Source organism: Penaeus vannamei, chromosome 39, assembly GCF_042767895.1.
Source record: "Penaeus vannamei isolate JL-2024 chromosome 39, ASM4276789v1, whole genome shotgun sequence".
NCBI lineage: Eukaryota > Metazoa > Arthropoda > Malacostraca > Decapoda > Penaeidae > Penaeus > Penaeus vannamei.
The window spans coordinates 4574580-4594579 of record NC_091587.1 but is presented as its reverse complement, the minus strand read 5'-3'; the positions used below and the strand labels follow the sequence as shown (position 1 = coordinate 4594579).

At 47.5% G+C, this 20000-nt stretch overlaps 1 protein-coding gene across 1 annotated transcript in view; it reads right to left on the bottom strand.

Annotated features, from left to right (window-relative positions):
- Positions 1-16729: 16729 nt before the first annotated feature.
- Positions 16730-20000, bottom strand: part of LOC138860021 (balbiani ring protein 2-like) — a 15499-nt gene continuing 12228 nt past the window's right edge. Inside the window, exon 2 of the mRNA XM_070116806.1 lies at positions 16730-17293. Coding sequence (XP_069972907.1) covers positions 16730-17293 — 564 coding nt within the window. The remainder of the gene's footprint in view (positions 17294-20000) is intronic.

Sequence of the window (20000 nt, the reverse complement as noted above, 5' to 3'; positions counted from 1 at the left end):
ATACAAATACAGACATATCCACATACAAATACAGACATATCCACATGCAAATACAGACATATCCACATACAAGTACAGACATATCCACATGCAAATACCGACATATCCACATACAAATACAGACATATCCACATGCAAATACCGACATATCCACATACAAATACAGACATATCCACATACAAATACAGACATATCCACATGCAAATACAGACATATCCACATGCAAATACAGACATATCCACATACAAATACAGACATATCCACATACAAATACAGACATATCCACATGCAAATACAGACATATCCACATGCAAATACAGACATATCCACATGCAAATACAGACATATCCACATGCAAATACAGACATATCCACATACAAATACAGACATATCCACATACAAATACAGACATATCCACATCCAAATACAGACATATCCACATGCAAATACAGACATATCCACATACAAATACAGACATATCCACATACAAATACAGACATATCCACATGCAAATACAGACATATCCACATGCAAATACAGACATATCCACATGCAAATACAGACATATCCACATGCAAATACCGACATATCCACATACAAATACAGACATATCCACATACAAATACAGACATATCCACATACAAATACAGACATATCCACATGCAAATACAGACATATCCACATGCAAATACAGACATATCCACATATAAATACAGACATATCCACATACAAATACAGACATATCCACATGCAAATACAGACATATCCACATACAAATACAGACATATCCACATACAGATATCCACAAAACGTTCTTTTGTCCCCCACATTTTGCACAATTCCCCACCCACACCCACACTCCTTCTCAACATACAGTGAAGCACCCACACTCGAGCCCAACACTACACCCCCACAAACACACCCACACTACACCCCCACAAGCACACCCACACTCTCTCTTGTTCCCCCCACTCGACCCCACACACCCAAAATGACCTCTTTTCCCATACTATTCCACACACACCTTACCCGCACACACCCACACTTCACTGCAGCTCCGCCCACCTACACTCACGCAAACACACGCACACTTTACCCGCAGTCCACACACTCACACACACGCACACTTCATCCACCACACACCCACACCTAGACTCACACCCGACACTCACCCCCACAGACTCACACTATATCCACCCATACACCCACATCCAAACCCACACACCCACACGCTCACAACTTACATCCCACACACCCGCGCCTATTCCACACCCACACTTCAATCTAACTCCACACACCCAAACACGCCCATCGCCACACACCTATATCCACACATACATCTACACCCACAAATACAGCCAAACACCCACACCCAAGGCCACACCTACACATACACCTACACCCACACATACACCTACACCCACACATAAATCTACACCCACACATACATCTACAGCCACAAATACATCCAAACACCTACACCCAAGGCCACACCCACACATACACCTACACCCACACATACATCTACACCCACACATACATCTACACCCACACACACATCCAAACACCCACACCCAAGGCCACACCTACACCCAAGGCCACACCTACACCCACACACATCATTACCATCACCACCATTTTTTTTCCTTTCTCTCTCTCTCTCTCTCTCTCTCTTTTTCTTCTTTTTTTTTCCTTTTTTTCCTCATGAGCCGGACATTAGAGGTTGAGTTGCCACTTTCTAAATACCGGAGTTTTAAAAGCCCTCAAACGGCCCCCCTCCTCCCCCCACCCACCCACTCACACCCCCCTCTCTCTCCCCCCCACTCCCCCACTCCCGCCCCATGTGTCTTGCAGTTTCTCTTGACCTCATCTGGCCTCGTACCACGGGGGTTTCCTTCCCCTACCCTGCGTCGAGTTTGGGGGGTGGGGGGTGGGGTTGGGGCTGGGGGTTGGGGGTGGGCGTGGGGGTGGGGTAGGGGGTTGGGGTGGTGGGTAGAGAGGGAGGGGGGCTGAGGGTAGGGGAGAGGTTTCCTTCCCGTACCCTGCGTCGAGGTTGGGGGTAGTTGTGGGGGTGGGGGGGTGGGTTGAGGTGGGGGTGGTGGGGTGGGGGTGGTGGGTAGAGAGAGAGAGAGGGGGCTGAGTGTAGGGGAAAGGGAGAGGTGGGGGGAAGGGGAAGGGAGGGGAGTGGGGACATGGCTAAGGAGAGGGAGAGGAAGTGGGGAAGAGGGAGAAGGAAGAGGAGAGGGAAAGGGGTATTGGAAAGAGAGAGGGGGGTTGGGGAAATGGAGGGAGGGTGAGAGAGAGAGGGAGGGAGGGAGAGTGTGGAGATAAGGGGACAGATAATAGGTAGGAAGCAAGGGATAGGAAGGGAGAGGAGACAGAGGCAGGAAGTAGAGGAGAGAGAAAGCGGGAAGAGAAGAGGAATGAGAGGAGAAAGGGTAGAGAGAGAGAGGGGGGGAGAGAGAGAGAGAGAGAGAAACAAAAAGACAGACAGAGACAGAGAGAGAGAGAGAGAGAAGGTGATGATGATGGGGGAGGGGGAAGGTAGGGAGGTGGGGGGGGCGAACGAAGAAAGGAAATAAAGAAAAAAATGATGAAAATTAATAAGAATAACAATACAAGCGAAAGAAGACGTAATTCAGTAAAGGATGAAAACGAATTAAGAGAATAAAGAAAAAAAAATGAACAAGGAATGAAACGAACATCCAGATAATGTACGAGAATTAAAGAAAAGGAATAAAATGACCAAGAAAATTCAAGAAAAGAAAAACCGATCAACAAAGCTGACATGCAGAAAGATGGGGGAAAGATTATCGAAAAATATACATATATACATGAGAGAGGAAGAGAAAGGGGGGGAGGGAGGGAGAGAGAGGGAAAGAGGAAGGGAGGGAGGGACAGGAAGATAGAAAAGGGAAAGAAAGAGAGAAAGAGAGAGAGAGAGAGGGAAAGAGGGAGGGAGGGAGGGACAGGAAGAGAGAGAGAGAGAGAAGGAGAGAGAGAGAGAGAGAGAGAGAAAGAGAGAGAGAGAGAGAGAGAGAGAGAGAGAGAGAGAGAGAGAAAAGAGAGAGAGACAGAAACGAAATAAACTAACCCTCCTCTCCAACCCAACCCCCCTACCCAACCCCCTCCCCTCCCCCTCCTCTAAACCACCTCCCCCCATTCTCCCACCACAATCCCCGGCGATTCGAGGACCAATCACCCAATCCCTAATCATACAACCCCCAAATTGCCCAATCCTTAATCCCCTAATCCATAATCATACATTTCCTAATTACCCAGGCCCTAATCACCTAATCCCTAGCCACCCAATCCCTGATCATAGAACCCAAATTACCTTATCTTTTCATCACCTGGTGACTACTAATCCAATCGCCATCCACCCAACCGCTAATCACGTATTCACCCAATCCCTATTCACCTATTCACCCAATCCCTAATCACCTATTCACCCAATCCCTAATCACCTATTCACCCAATCTCTAATCACCCGTTTCCTAATTACCCAATCCCCCAATCCCTAATCACCTGTTTCCTAATTATCCAATCCCCCAATCCCTAATCCCTAACCCCCCCCCCATCCCCAATCACTTCCGCCTTGCGCCCGCCGGCCGAGGCCCGTCTCCCGCGCCGTTTTTGCGAAGGATTCCCGGCGCTGGAGGAAGACAGGATGACTTGCAACATCGCCATTGCAGACAACGGGACCTCGAAACCACAGCCGCGCCGACGTCTGGCCTGGCTGTCTGGTCCGCGAGGTGGGTTTGGTCTGGGTGGGTTGGGTGGGTTTGGTCTGGGTGGGTTGGGTGGGATTGGTCTGGGTGGGTTGGGTGGGTTTGGTCTGGGTGGGTTTGGTCCGGGTGGGTTTGGTCTGGGTGGGTTTGGTCTGGGTTTGGTCTGGGTGGGTTTGGTCTGGGTGGGTTGGGTGGGTTTGGTCTGGGTGGGTTTGGTCCGGGTGGGTTTGGTCTGGGTTTGGTCTGGGTGGGTTTGGTGGGTTTGGTCCGGGTGGGTTTGGTCTGGGTGGGTTTGGTTGGTTTGGTCTGGGTGGGTTTGGTCTTTCTGGTTGATTTGGTTCGGTCTGGTCTCTTTGAGTGGCCTGGTTGTATCTTTTTTTTTCTCCTTTTTGGTCCGTTTCATATACTTGGTGAGTCTGGTTTGCTTGGTGTGGTCTCTTTGGTCTGTTTGGCACGTTTGGTCTGCCTGCCCCCCCCCCCTGGTGTGTTTGGTCTAACTGGCTCCCTTGGCTTTTGGTCTTTTAGGTCTAGCCTATTTTATCTTCCAGGTTGGTCTGGTCTGGTAGATCTAGTCTGCCTAATGGTCCTGGTCTGTCAAACGTCCACGGTCTATCAGGCAGACCAGGCGAATCGGGTGGTCTGGCCGGACTATATGGTCTCTCTGTTCTGTTCTGGTCTGTTTTTTTTTTTTTCTTTTTTTTTTTCTTTTTTTTTTTTTTTGTCTGTCATAAATGGTCTTCGCTGTTATCTCCTAATTGCTTCTTCTGTTTGATTGCTCGTTTCGGGTTGTTTGGTCTTTTTTTTGGGGGGGGTCTGGTTGGTCTTGATTGCTTGTTTGGTTCTTGTTTGTTTACTTTCTTGTATTGTCGTTTGTTTGTTAGCTTGTTGTTTGTTGGCTTTTTTGTTTACTTGTTTTATGTTTCATCCTTTGCTTGTTTTCTTGTTTTTTTTTATTTCCTTGTTTACTTGTTTACGTGCAATTTCCCATTCGCTTATAACATATCTTCCTTGTTTTCTTTTTCTTTTTTTTATTTACTTGTTTACGTGCAATTTCCCATACGCTTATAACATATCTTCCTTCTTTTCTTGTTTTTTTTTTATTTCCTTGTTTACTTCTTCACTTATAATTTCGCATACGCTCATATATCTTCCACCCTTGCTTTGTATTCTTCCTTGCTTACTTTCTTACCGCTCCCGTCACGCGCTGCCTTCTCGAGTGCATGCGTGCCTGGCTGCCTCCTTGTGCATGATCTGCTTGCACTGGTTCCCGGTTCGGCTGCGCGGGCTGTCGGTTCCTGGCCCATCTGGTTCCATTATCAGATCGGCTTGCTTGTCCCAGTCTGTGGGGCGGATTCTACGACTTGTTTGTCTCGCCTGTTCCGCGTGGGCGTGTGTGTGTGTGAGTGTAAGTGTGTGTGTGCATTCGTGTGTCGGTGTTATTATCTTGGTGTGTGTGTGTGAGTGTAAGTGTGTGTGCATTCGTGTGTCTGTGTTTAAGGGGTATGTATGTGTGAGTGTGTGTGTGTTCAGTTGTGTGTGTGTATTCGTGTGTCTGTGTCCAAAAGGTGGGTATGTGTTAGTATCTTGGTGTGTGTGTGTTTTTTTGTGTGTGTTCAGTTGTGTGTGTGTAAGTGTAAGTATGTTCGTGTAAGTGTGTGCATTCATGTGTCTGTGTTTAAAAGGTGGGTATGTGTTAGTATCTTGGTGTGTGTGTGTTCGTGTGTGCGTGTTCAGTTGTGTGTGTGCTTTCGTGTGTCTGTGTTTAAAGGGTGGGTATGTGTTAGTATCTTGGTGTGTGTGTTTTTGTGTGTGTTCAGTTGTGTGTGTGTTCAGTTGTGTGTGTGTAAGTGTAAGTGTGTAAGTGTAAGTGTGTGCATTCGTATGTCTGTGTTTAAAGGGTGTGTATGTGTTATTGTGTAGATGTGTGTGTGTTCGTGTACGTGTGTTCGGTCGTATGCGTGTGTATATAGGGTATGTGTATGTTATTATCTAGTATGTATGTATGTTCATGGACATGTGTTCAGTTGTGTGCGTATGTATACAAGGTATGTGTGTGTTGTCATCTACATGTATATACAATATAGCATATTCGTGTATATTTGCTAGTTCTTGTGTTTATATACACTCTGTGTATACATTATCATTCACACGTACATATATTCATGTGTACTTGATCTCCCAAGCGCATATGTGCACACTAAGCATATATCTTTATTCACTCATACATATATCCATGTCTACATTCACACACACACATGTGCACACTGCGTTTATTGTCCAAATATAAGTATATTCATGTGCACTTACACACACTGTAAATACATCATTACCTACATATACAGATATTCACGTACACACGATGAGTCACGCACACATATACCCACTGTATGTGTATGTCAGTACCTTACGAAAGCGAAGGAAATTGTGATTCAGATATGTATCTATCTTCTCCCTCCCCCTTCCCCCCCTCTCCCTCCCCCTTCCCCCCTCTCCCTCCCCCTTCCCCCCTCTCCCTCCCCTTTGCCCTCTCCCTCCCCTTCCCCCTCCCCCTCCCCCTTCCCCCTCTCCCTCCCCCTTCCCCTTCCCCCTCTCCCTTCCCCTCCCCCTTCCCCCTCTCCCTTTCTCCCCCTTCCCCCTCTCCCTCCCTCTCTTCCCCCTCTCCCTCCCCCTTCCCCTTCCCCCTCTCCCTCCCCCTTCCCCCTCTCCCTCTCTCCCTCTCCCTTCCCCCCTCCCTCCCTCCCCCTCCCCCTTCCCCTTCCCCCCCCATCTCCATAAACGGAAGTACACGCTTCAACACCTGCAGTTGCGAGCAATTACAAGAATGCCTCCACGTAATGGCTTCCTCATTCATATCATCAACATTCTCCCTTCACAGAAGAGCCACAAAAGATATGCTCCTTATCAGCTGCTTACACGGAGGAACACATATCCTAGTGTAACGTCAGATAAAATTCAGGTACACACTTATTACATATAGACTGTGTATGTCTTTGTGTGTGTGTGTGTGTGTGTGTGTTTGGCAGATGGCAGATTCTTAAACCTGATTTTATCTTATTTTAATCCTAAACCTGATCTTTTTTTTTCCTTCGCTGTCATTTAAGTAACCAGTGATTACCGTGAACTGGGAATCGCCTATTCTCTCTTAGGCGAAGAACTGTTGACGCAATGAAGGTGGAAAAAAGAAGAAGAAGAAAAAAGAAAGAAAGAAAATGGAAATAGCAATGCATGGGATATTCAGGTGTCGTCACACTGCTCGGGATGCTTGGAATGAATTGCTTGTTGGGGCATCCCGTCCAGGAGGGAGAAGGGAGGGGTCGGGACGATTCCTCGCGTTCTGATTGGCTGGCGGGCGCGATGGTGGGCGGAGCTTGCGTGTGTTCCTTTTTTTGTGATTGGCCGGGAATCGAAAAGGGGGTTGGGCCTATCTCGATGTGGATGCAATGCACTTGTGTCTCCACTTTTTTTTTTAACTGAAGTGGATGAAAAACTAAGAAAGTGGAATGAATCTTGCCTGGAAATAGCTCCACACAAATGACGTGAGACGAGGCTTACTTCAAGTGAAATGGAGTTTATGTGAAGCTTCATACAAAAGTGAAAATGAATTTGACACGAAACGGGTTTTATTCGAAGTAGAACGAGTCTGTCATGAAATAGATGGCTTCTTCAATTCACTGTATTCTCTGTACAACAAAAAAAAATCCGTGTCCTGTTTCTTCTTTGTCGCTTCTTTCTTTCTTTTTTTTTTTACCTTCCTTTTCTTCACCTCTTTTCCGTTTTTCGTCTTCGTCTTCATCTCTTCTCCTCCTCCCCCTAGTCCTCTTCCTTCCCCTCCCCCTACTCCTCCTCTTCCCCTTCCTCCACCATTCCTCTTCCTCCTCCTCCTTCTCTCCCCTTTTTTAGAAAAGAGAATCTTCCTTAGCCACTGTCCGAAACGCTTCGAATCCGTCACGAAACGGACCGGATGCCTCTCCAACGGATTCAAACGCGAGACATTTTTTTTTTTTTGGCGGGAATTTCGAACCGTCTGAGGGTCGTTTACCCGCGCGCCATCTCTGCGCCTCTTTCAGCTGAAGGGAAACTCTGCCCAAAATTGGTGATGGTGATGGTGGTGGTGGAGATGGATTGGTGGTGATGGTGGTGGAGATGGATTGGTGGTGATGATGGTGGAGATGGATTGGTGGTGGTGATGGTGGAGATGGATTGGTGGTGATGGTGATGGCGATGGTGGAGATGGATTGGTGGTGGTGGCGATGGTGGAGATGGATTGGTGGTGGTGGCGATGGTGGAGATGGATTGGTGGATTGGTAGATGGATGATGGTGATGGTGATGATGATGATGGTGGAGATGGATTGGTGGATTGGTAGATGGATGATGGTGGTGGTGATGATGATGATGGTGGAGATGGATTGGTGGATTGGTAGATGGATGATGATGATGGTGGTGGAAAAGGATTGGTGGATTGATAGATGGATTAGTAGATGGGAGATGGACTGGTAGATAGGAGGTGGTGGTGAACATGGATTAGTAGATGGGTGATGACGGTGATTTATCTGGTGGATGGGTGATGATATTGATGGTGATGACGATAACGAGAGTAATGACAATGATCATAATATTGATGAATAATATTAACATGTTAATACTATTACTAATTATGATAATACATAATAAATAAACCAACAGACGAATAAACAGATCAACCATTCAATAAATAAAGTAAACAAAACCAATAGAAATCAGAAGGCAACCCCCCCACCCCACCCCACCCCACCCCACCCCACCCCACCCCACTCCACCCCACCCCACTCCACCCCACCCCACCCCACCCCACCCCACCCCACCCCCACCCCCCGCCCCGTGAGCGTCGGCCAACCGCCCATGCCTAACGAAAGCACATCAGCTGACCGGCGCAAGAAGTGGGCGTCCCCGATTTTCGACACTTCACTTTCTCGGGGGGTGGCGGGGCGGAGGAGGGGGGGGCGGGGGCGGAAGTGCCTCGGAAAAACGGGTTCTTGCTTTTTTCTTTTTTCTTTCTTTTCGAGGAGGGGGTGGGTGGGGAGGGGGTGGGTGGTAAGGAGGTTGCTTTTGCTTGTGAACGTCACGAATGCTTTGGAAGAAGGAGTGACGTCAGAGGGCCGGTAGCCCCGCCCTATACCCCCTCCCCCTCCCCTCCTCTGTGCCACGGCGGAGGCACCTCTCACGTCTATCACTCCCCGCCCGCAGGGGAGAACATGGGGTGGGGGTGGGGTGGGGGGGTTACCCTCACACCTATCTGTCTATCTGTATCTCTCTCTCTCCTTCCCTCTCTCTCTCTCTCTCCTTCCTTCCCTCCCTCCCTCTCTCTCTCTCTCTCTCTCTCTCTCTGACGTTTTTCTCTCTCTCATTGTCTCTCTCTCACTGTCTCTTTCTCTCTCTCTCTCTCTCTCTCTGACGTCTTTCTCCCCCTCCCTCCCTCTCTCTGCCTTCTCTCTCTCTCTCTCTCTCTCTCTCTTCAATGCTCCCTTTACCCTTCTCCTTATCCCTTTCTCCCTCCCTCCCTTTCCCTCTCCGTTTCCCTCCGTTTCCCTCTTCCTTTCTCCCTCCCCCTCAACCTCCCTCTCTCTCCCTCAACCTCCCTCCCTCCCCCTCAACCTCCCTCCCTCCCCCTCAACCTCCCCCTCCCTCCCCTCAACCTCCCCCTCCCTCCCCCTCAACCTCACTCTCCCTCCCCTCAACCTCCCCTCTCTCTCCCTCAACCCCCTCCCTCCCCCTCAACCTCCCTCTCTCTCCCCCTCAACCTCCCTCTCTCTCCCTCTCCCTCAACCTCCCCCACCCTCCCCCTCAACCTCCCTCTCCCTCCCCCTCAACCTCCCCCCCTCCCCCTCAACCTCCCTCCCTCCCCCTCAACCTCCCTCCCTCCCCCACAACCTCCCTCTCTCTCTCCCTCTTCACTCCCTCTCTCTCCCCTCAACCTCCCTCTCTCTCCCCCTCAACCTCCCCCTCTCTCCCTCAACCTCCCCCTCCCTCCCCCTCAACCTCCCTCTCTCTCCCTCAACCTCCCTCCCTCCCCCTCACCCTCCCCCCTCCCCCTCAACCTCCCTCCCTCCCCCTCAACCTCCCCCTCTCTCTCCCCTCAACCTCCCCCCCTCCCCCTCTCTCTCTCCCCTCCCCCTCAACCTCCCCCTCAACCTCCCCTCCCCCTCAACCTCCCTCTCTCCCCTCAACCTCAACCTCCCCCTCCCTCCCCCTCAACCTCCCTCTCTCTCCCCCTCAACCTCCCTCTCTCTCCCCTCTCCCTCAACCTCCCCCTCCCTCCCCCTCAACCTCCCCTCTCTCCCCCTCAACCTCCCCCTCCCTCCCCCTCAACCTCCCCCTCTCTCCCCCTCAACCTCCCTCTCTCTCCCCTCCCCCTCAACCTCCCTCCCTCCCCCTCAACCTCCCTCCTCTCCCCTCAACCTCCCTCCTCTCCCCCTCAACCTCCCTCCCTCTCCCCTCTCCCTCCTCTCTCTCCCCTCTCCCTCACTCTATTTTATCACCCTTAAACTCCCCCTCCCCTCAACCTCCCTCCCTCCCCCTCAACCTCCCACCCTCCCCCTCAACCTCCCTCTCTCTCCCTCTTCACTCCCACGGTGTCCACCCTCCCTCCCTCTCTCTCCCCTCTCCCTCCCTCTCTCTCCCCTCTCCCTCACTCTATTTTATCACCCTTAAACTCCCCCCTCCCCCTCAACCTCCCTCCCTCCCCCTCAACCTCCCACCCTCCCCTCAACCTCCCTCTCTCTCCCTCTTCACTCCCACGGTGTCCACCCTCCCTCCCTCCCTCCCTCCCCCTCAACCTCCCCCTCAACCTCCCTCAACCTCCCTCCCTCCCCCTCAACCTCCCTCTCTCCCCCTCAACCTCCCTCTCCCTCCCCTCTCCCTCACTCTATTTTATCACCCTTAAACTCCACCTATCAAGCGAACTTCATGTCCATTTCCTCTTTTTTCTCTTCACGGCCACAAACTTTACTCATTAAGCCTTTATTATACACTTCTAGAGTCTATAATCACCCTTAAGGACCTAGAGTCTTCTTTCCCAATTTATCCTCACCCTGAAGCGACCTTTTCACCCTTTCACTCACCCTAGATCTCGTCCTCGGAGAAAAAGAAATTATCCTAGAGTTTATTCTTATTACCAGAACTTCACCCTTCTAACTTTGACTTCACCCTTAAGGCTTAACTTCACCCTTCTAACCTTAACTTAATTCTAAGCTTTAACTTTACCCTTCCACCCTTAACTTCACCTTTCTAACCATACCTTCACCCTTCTAATTATAACTTCACCTTTCTAACCATACCTTCACCCTTCTAATTATAACTTCACCTTTCTAACCATACCTTCACCCTTCTAATTATAACTTCATCCTGAAATCCTAACTTCACCCTTCCAATCTTAACTTTACCCTTCCAACCTCAACTTCACCCTTAAACAACCTAAACTTTACCCTTCCAACCATAACTTCTCCTGAGGAACCTTCACCCTCAACCTGACCTTCTTTGCCTTCACTCTAAACTTCACCCTTCACCTTAAACTTCACCTTAAACTTCGCTCTTCACCCTAAACTTCACCTTAAACTTCGTCCTTCACCCTAAACTTCACCTTAAACTTCGCTCTTCACCCTAAACTTCACCTTAAACTTCACCTTAAACTTCGCTCTTCACCCTAAACTTCACCTTAAACTTCGTCCTTCACCCTAAACTTCACCTTAAACTTCGCTCTTCACCCTAAACTTCACCTTAAACTTCGCTCTTCACCCTAAACTTCACCTTAAACTTCGCCCTTCACCCTAAACTTCACCTTAAACTTCGCTCTTCACCCTAAACTTCACCTTAAACTTCGCTCTTCACCCTAAACTTCACCTTAAACTTCGCCCTTCACCCTAAACTTCACCTTAAACTTCACCTTAAACTTCGCCCTTCACCCTAAACTTCGCCCTTCACCCTAAACTTCGCCCTTCACCCTAAACTTCGCCCTTCACCCTAAACTTCACCTTAAGCTTCGCCCTTCACCCTAAACTTCACCTTAAACTTCGCCCTTCACCCTAAACTTCACCTTAAACTTCGCCCTTCACCCTAAACTTCAACTTAAACTTCGCTCTTCACCCTAAACTTCACTTTAAACTTCGCCCTTCACCCTAAACTTCACCTTAAACTTCACCTTAAACTTCGCCCTTCACCCTAAACTTCGCCCTTCACCCTAAACTTCGCCCTTCACCCTAAACTTCGCCCTTCACCCTAAACTTCACCTTAAGCTTCGCCCTTCACCCTAAACTTCTCCTTAAACTTCGCTCTTCACCCTAAACTTCACCTTAAACTTCGCCCTTCACCCTAAACTTCACCTTAAACTTCGCCCTTCACCCTAAACTTCACCTTAAACTTCGCTCTTCACCCTAAACTTCACCTTAAACTTCGCCCTTCACCCTAAACTTCGCCCTTCACCCTAAACTTCGCCCTTCACCCTAAACTTCACCTTAAACTTCGCTCTTCACCCTAAACTTCACCTTAAACTTCGCCCTTCACCCTAAACTTCACCTTAAACTTCGCTCTTCACCCTAAACTTCACCTTAAACTTCGCCCTTCACCCTAAACTTCGCCCTTCACCCTAAACTTCGCCCTTCACCCTAAACTTCACCCTAAACTTCGCTCTTCACCCTAAACTTCACCTTAAACTTCGCCCTTCACCCTAAACTTCACCTTAAACTTCGCTCTTCACCCTAAACTTCACCTTAAACTTCGCCCTTCACCCTAAACTTCGCCCTTCACCCTAAACTTCGCCCTTCACCCTAAACTTCACCCTAAACTTCACCTTAAACTTCGCTCTTCACCCTAAACTTCACTTTAAACTTCGCCCTTCACCCTAAACTTCACCTTAAACTTCACCTTGAACTTCGCCCTTCACCCTAAACTTCGCCCTTCACCCTAAACTTCGCCCTTCACCCTAAACTTCACCCTAAACTTCACCTTAAACTTCGCTCTTCACCCTAAACTTCACCTTAAACTTCGCCCTTCACCCTAAACTTCACCTTAAACTTCGCCCTTCACCCTAAACTTCACCTTAAACCTCTCTCTTCACCCTAAACTTCACCTTAAACCTCGCTCTTCACCCTAAACTTCACCTTAAACCTCGCCCTTCACCCTAAACTTCACCTTAAACTTCGCCCTTCACCCTAAACTTCACCCTAAACTTCACCCTAAACTTCGCCCTTCACCCGTAAAGAGGCATTCAACCGCTCCCCCCCCCCCAACCCTGCGCCCTTCACCCTCCCCCGCACGCACATATGTAGGTGTGTAAGGGCCATTTGATGGACGGAATGGTTAAACAGGTAATATAAATATGTACACATGGTGAGAGAGATGCATATATGGATACATAAACGTACGTACATGCACACAGTAATGCACACACACACATACACACACACACATACACACATACACACACACATGCACACACACACACACACACACACACACACACACACACACACACACACACACGCACACACACACACACACACACACACTCAAACACAAACACGCAAACACATATAAGTAAACACTCGAACACAAACACACAAAAACAGACAAACACACACAAAAACACACACTCAAACACACACACACACACAAACACAAACACACACACAAACACACACACACAAACACACTCAAACACACACACAAACACACAAACACACACACACACAAATCAAATTTTCACTTTATTGATATTTAAAACGAGTTGGATCTTGACGCCCAACCAGCTGAGGTCACTGACCCTCCCTCACCGTGCGTCCTTCCATATTGCAAGAAAAGCGTTCAAGATGATGACGATTCTTGCGATTAAAAAGGTCATTAAACAAATAATACAATGAGAGATTAGGTGATGAAGAGGAGGGTGTGATAAGGGAGATGATAAAGGGGGGGTTAGGAGATAGAGAGAGAGAGAGAGAGGGAGGAGAAGTGGAAGAGGGAAGGGAAAATGAATGTTTGTTTCGTTTTCTTTTTCTTTCTCTTTCTCTTTCTCTCTGGTTCTTTGTTTTTGGGGGAAAGATACTCACGTCTGGAAAGGTTTTGTTCCTTTTAGAAGAAGAAGAAGGAGAGAAAGAGAGAGAGAGAGAGAGAATAAGAAGTGGGAAAAAATCGAGGGGGAAACTTCAGAAGAAGAAGTAGAGAAAGAGAGAGAGAATAAAAAGTGGAAAAATCGAGAGGGAAACAGAGGAGAGGAGAAAGGAGAGAAAGAGAGAGAGAGAGAATAGGAAGTGGGAAAAATCGAGAGGGAAACAGAGGAGGAGAGAAAGGGGCTGAGGCGAGCGATCCAGATCCGACGAAGACAGCTTTCTAGACACGTGCTTGACTCCCTCCCTCCTCCTCCTCCTCCCTCTCCTCTCCTCCCCCCTTCCCGTCCCTTCTCCTCCCCTTTTCTCCCCCTCTCCTTCCCTCCTTCTTACCTCCTTTCATTCTCTCCCCTTTTCTCCCTCTCTCCTTCTCTTCGCTTCCCTTCCCTCCTCCTCCACCCCTCTCCTCTCCTCTCCTCTTCCCTTCCATTCTCCTCCCCTTTCCTCCTCCACTCCTACCCTTCTTCTTACCTCCCTTCATTATCTCCCTTTTCTCCCTCTCTCCTTCTCTTCCCTTCCCTTCTCCTCCCCTTTTCTTTCCCCTCTCCTCTCCTCTCCTCTTCCCTTCCATTCTCCCCCCCTTTTCTCCCCCTCCCCTTCCCTTCATCTTACCTCCCTTCATTCTCTCCCCTTTTCTCCCTCTCTCCTTTCCTTCCCTTCCCCTCTCCTTCCCTTCTTCCCTTCCATTCTCTTCCCCTTTTCTCCCCCTCTCCCCCCCTTCCCTCTCCCCTCCCTCAACCTCTTCGCCCCCTTCCCCCTCCACCTCCCCTTCTTCACCCCAGATTGCCGCCCACGCATCGAGGTTCTTCCTCCCCAACCCCCCCAACCCTCCCCCAACCCTCCCCCCCTCCCCCTACCCTCCTCACCACCCACTGCTCGGGACAAGAGTGGTATATATCACTGGGTATCGCCTTATTGTTGTTATTATTATTATCATTGTTATTATTATCATAATGATCATTAATATGATTATCATTATCATTATTTTATTATTATTATTGTTATTATTATTATTATTATTATCATTATTATCATTATCATTATTATTATCATTATCATTATCATTATCAATATTGTCATTATTATTATTACTATTATCATTACTATTGTTATCATCATTATCTTTATCACTATCATTATTACCATTATTATTATTATCAGTAATATTATCATTATCATTATTATTATTACTATTTCGTCTCCTTGTTTCTTATTAATATTTATTTCTTCTTGTTCCTCCTTCTTCTTCTTCCTCTTGTTTCTTATCGTTTTCTTACTAATTTTCTTGTTTCTTCTTATCATTTTCGTCTTCTTCTTCATCTTGGTTCTTTTTATTTTTTTCTTCTTCTCTGTTTCCTAAATTCTCTCCCCCTCCTCCTTCTGTTTTTCCAAACCTCCTTTTCTTCTGCTCTTAGACCCCACCCCCTTCCCCACTAATCCCCAACGCTTCTTCCCTATCCCCTATCCCTTTTCTTCATCGCCTTTCCCCATACTCCCTTTCCCCAACCTCTCTCCCCTCCCCAACCTCTCTCCCCTCCCCAACCCCCTTTCCCCCACTTCTCTCCCCTCCCCAACCTCTCTCCCCTCCCCAACCCCCTTTCCCCAACCTCTCTCCTCTCCCCAACCCCCCTTCCCCACTCTTTCCCCATCCTCTCTTACGTCTCCCAATCCCCACCTTTTTCCCCCAACCCTTTCTTTCCCCAGGTCTGCTTCCCTTCCCCTTTCCCCCAAAGCCACCCCCTTGCATCCCCCCTCTTTTCCAAATCACAACCCCTTCCCCAACCCCCCCCTCCCTAATTCTTCCCCCGCCCTCCCTCTGTTCCCCATAATGCGTGGTTTTCCTTCCCCTTTATCCCCACCTCCCCCTCCCTTCCCCTCCCATCCATACTCCTGTTCTCTGAGATCCGTGACCCCCACCCCCTCCCCTAACCCCCAATCCTCCCCCTTCCCTTGCTACATTCTCCTGATTCCTAACCCTTTTCTCTCCTTTAACCCCTACTTTAACCCCTATCCCATAGCTTCTCCCCTTCTCCTACCCCCACCCTCTTCCCCTCCTCATTTTGCAACCCCTGTTTCTCCCTCACACTCTCCCCTTTTCCCCACCCCTACCCATCCCCCTTCCCCTCTACCCTAGGTCTCTCTCCGCCTCCCCAACCCCTCCTTTTTACAGTCCCTTAACTCCTCCCTTACCCCCCAATCCCCAACCCACACCAACCCTTTCCCCAACCCCTCCCCCCTCCCTCTCCCCACCCTTTTCCAACGCCCCCACCACAACCCCTATCTCTAATCCCCAACCAACCCCATTCCCCACCCTTTCCCATACCCCAACCTCCCACCCTCTTTCCAACCCCCACCATTTCCCCAACCCCCTTCCCCCAATCCCCAACCTACCCCACCCCCTCCCTACCTCCCCATACTACATGATTCCCCCACCCCACCCCCACCCCTTCCCCACTTCCCTATAGTGCATGACCACCCACCCCACCCCTTTCCCCCCACCCCACCCCTTTCCCCCCTTTCCCCCCACCCCACCCCTTTTCCCCCCACCCCCACCCCTTTCCCCCCTTCCCTCACCCCCCTCACCCCCACCACCCCTTTCTCCCCTTTCCCCCTTTCCTCCCCACCCCACCCCTTTCCCCCCTTTCCCCCCTTCCCCCCTTTCCCCCCTTTCCCCCTTTTTCCCCCATCCCCACCCCTTTCCCCCATTTCCCCCCTTTCCCCCACCCCACCCCACCCCTTTCCCCCCTCACCCCCACCACCCCTCAGGCAGCGAGTGGGGTGGACGGCAAGCACGAGACAAGTATGTCTTCCCCCCAGGCTCATAACTGGTTCTCCTGCATCGCTCGAGTGGGGTCATGCAGGCACTACTGCTTGCTTGCTTTGCTTTGCTTGGCTTGTATTCCTTGACTTGGCTTGGCTTGGCTTGGCTTGGCTTGATTGTGTTCTAGGATTTGCTTGCTTTGTTTTGCTTGTATTTCTGACTTGCTTTGCTTTGCTTTGCTTGGCTTGGCTTGACTGTGCTCTTGGATTTGCTTGCTTTGTTTTGCTTGTATTCCCTGACTTGCTTGGCTTTGCTTGGCTTGGCTTGATTGTGCTCTTGGATTTGCTTGCTTTGCTTGCTTATATTCCTGACTTGCTTTGCTTGGCTTGGCTTGATTGTGCTCTTGGATTTGCTTGCTTTGGTTTGCTTGTATTCCCTGACTTGCTTTGCTTGGCTTGGCTTGACTGTGCTCTTGGATTTGCTTGCTTTGCTTGCTTGTATTCCTGACTTGCTTTGCTTGGCTTGGCTTGATTGTGCTCTTGGATTTGCTTGCTTTGGTTTGCTTGTATTTCTGACTTGGTTTGCTTGGCTTGTCTTGCTTACCTTGCTTGTATTCCCGATTTGCTTGGCTTGCTTGCTTGTCTTGTTTGTATCCCTCTTTGATTTGCTTGATTGTACTCTTGATTTGCTTGCTTTGCTTTGCTTGTATTCCTGACTTGCTTTGCTTACCTTACTTGCTTTACTTTGCTTGCTTTGCTTGAATGCCCGACTGGCTTGCTTTGCTCTGCTTGTCTTGCTTACCTTGCTTGCTTTGCTTTGCTTACCTTGATTGTATCTTTGACTTGCTTGCTTTGCCTGTATTCCTGGCGCCTGCTTTGCTTGCTTGTCTTGTTTGAATTCCTGACTTGCTTGCGTGTCTGTATTTCTATTGATTGGGTTGTTTCCTTGATTGGGTGGTTGTTTGTTTTTGTTTGATTGCAGCATATACAATTATATACTCGCATACTTAAATACACTCAAATATATACACTTATACACTTGCGCACTCCAATACACTTATACATTTGCATACTTAAATACACTCAACATATACACATACACTTAAATACACGCAACATATACATTTATACAACTGCATAAATAAATACACTCAATCATATACAGTTATCCACTTGCTCACTTAAATACACTGAGAAAATACACATACACTTGCGTACTTTAACACACTCAACATAAACACTTATACACTTGCACACAAATACACTCAACATATACACTTATACACTTTCACACTTAAACACACCCAACATATACACTTATACACTTTCACACTTAAACACACCCAACATATACACATACACGCACACAAATACACTCAACATATACACTTATACACGCACACTTAAATGCACTCAACATATACACTTATACACTTGCACACTTAAACACACTCAACATATACACTTATACACTTGCACACTTAAACACACTCAACATTTACAACTTATACACTTGCACACTTAAACACACTCAACATTTACAACTTATACACTTGCATACTTAAACACACTCAACATACACACTTATCCACACTTACATACACAAACTCACGTGTCTGTCTGCCTCCCCCCCCCCCCTCCCCCCCCCCCCACCCGGCGTGTGTACCTCATAAAATATTCTTATTTACCTGTTACTTATTTTTATATCCTGTTCAGTCGATTACTCTCTTGAGAAATGAATTGCAAACTGGTTAAGGTTTTATGAGCAGGTGAGTCGAGAAGGAAAGATTGAAATAGATAGATAGTCAGGTGGAAATAGATAGTTGAATAGATTGGTCGATAGATAGAGAGATGGATAGTAGGTGGGTAGATAGATGGATGGATAGATAGATGGTAGGTTGATGGATGGATAGATAGATAGATGGTAGGTTGATGGATGGATAGATAGATGGATAGTAGGTGGGTAGATAGATGGATGGATCGATGGATAGATGGTAGGTTGATGGATGGATAGATAGATAGATGGATAGTAGGTGGGTAGATAGATGGATGGATAGATAGATGGTAGGTTGATGGATGGATAGATAGATAGATGGATGGATTGATAGATAGATTGATAGAGTGATAGTTAGAGAGATGGATAAATACATAGATAGATAGATAGGTAAGTAGATGGATAAATAGATAGAAGGATAGATAGATAGGTGGATGGATAGATAGATACATAAATAATGAGATAGATATACTGATATATGATTAGATAGCAAATGAGAAAATATTGAGTAAAGAGAGAGATAGTGAGAGAGAAGAGAGAAGAGGGAAGAGGTAACAGAAAGACAGATAGATAGATAGATAGATAGATAGACAGAAAGAAATTGATAGAGGAGCATGAGAAAGGAAGAGAAAATTTAAAAAGAGAAATGAAAGACGGGGAAACAAGAGAAAGAGAGACAGACAGACAGACAAGATAAACAGACAAACAGACAGGGGAGAGAGAGGAATGTATAGAGAAAAAGAAAGACATAGACATAGATACAAAGAACCGGTCGTGAGAAAAGTACGGAGAGAGAGAGAGTAAAAACAGCTGTTTCTACCTTTCTCCCTATCTATCTATCTATTTATCTATCTATTCATACATACATATATATAATGTATGTGTGTATGTGTATGTATGTATGTATATATATATATATATATATATATATATATATATATATATATATATATATATATATATATATATATATATATATATACATACACACAAACACACACACACACACACACATACACACACACACACACACACACACACACACACACACACACACACACACACAAACACACACACACACACACACACACTAACAAACACACATAAATACAAACACACACACACACACACATATCATGACGGGGATCTCTTCATGCAACATTGTGCAACTTTTCTCGCCTTGGTAACTACTGACACGAAGATTTACATGACGTACACAGGTAAACTTTGATGCGAATACGTTACTCACACGCGCGTAGATGTACACATACGTGCGTGTATAGATAGATACACAGGCAAATATACATACGCACACGCACATTCATAAGCACACGTATAAGCATACGCAAATACAAACACACATGCACACGCACACATACACACACACATACACGTACAGGCACACAGAAATACAAACACGCACACATACACACACACACACAAATGGAAACACACACACATACGCACATACACACACACACGTACAAGCACACACAAATGGAAACACACACACACACACACACACACACACACACACACACACACACACACACACACACACACACACACACACACACACACACACACACACACACACACAC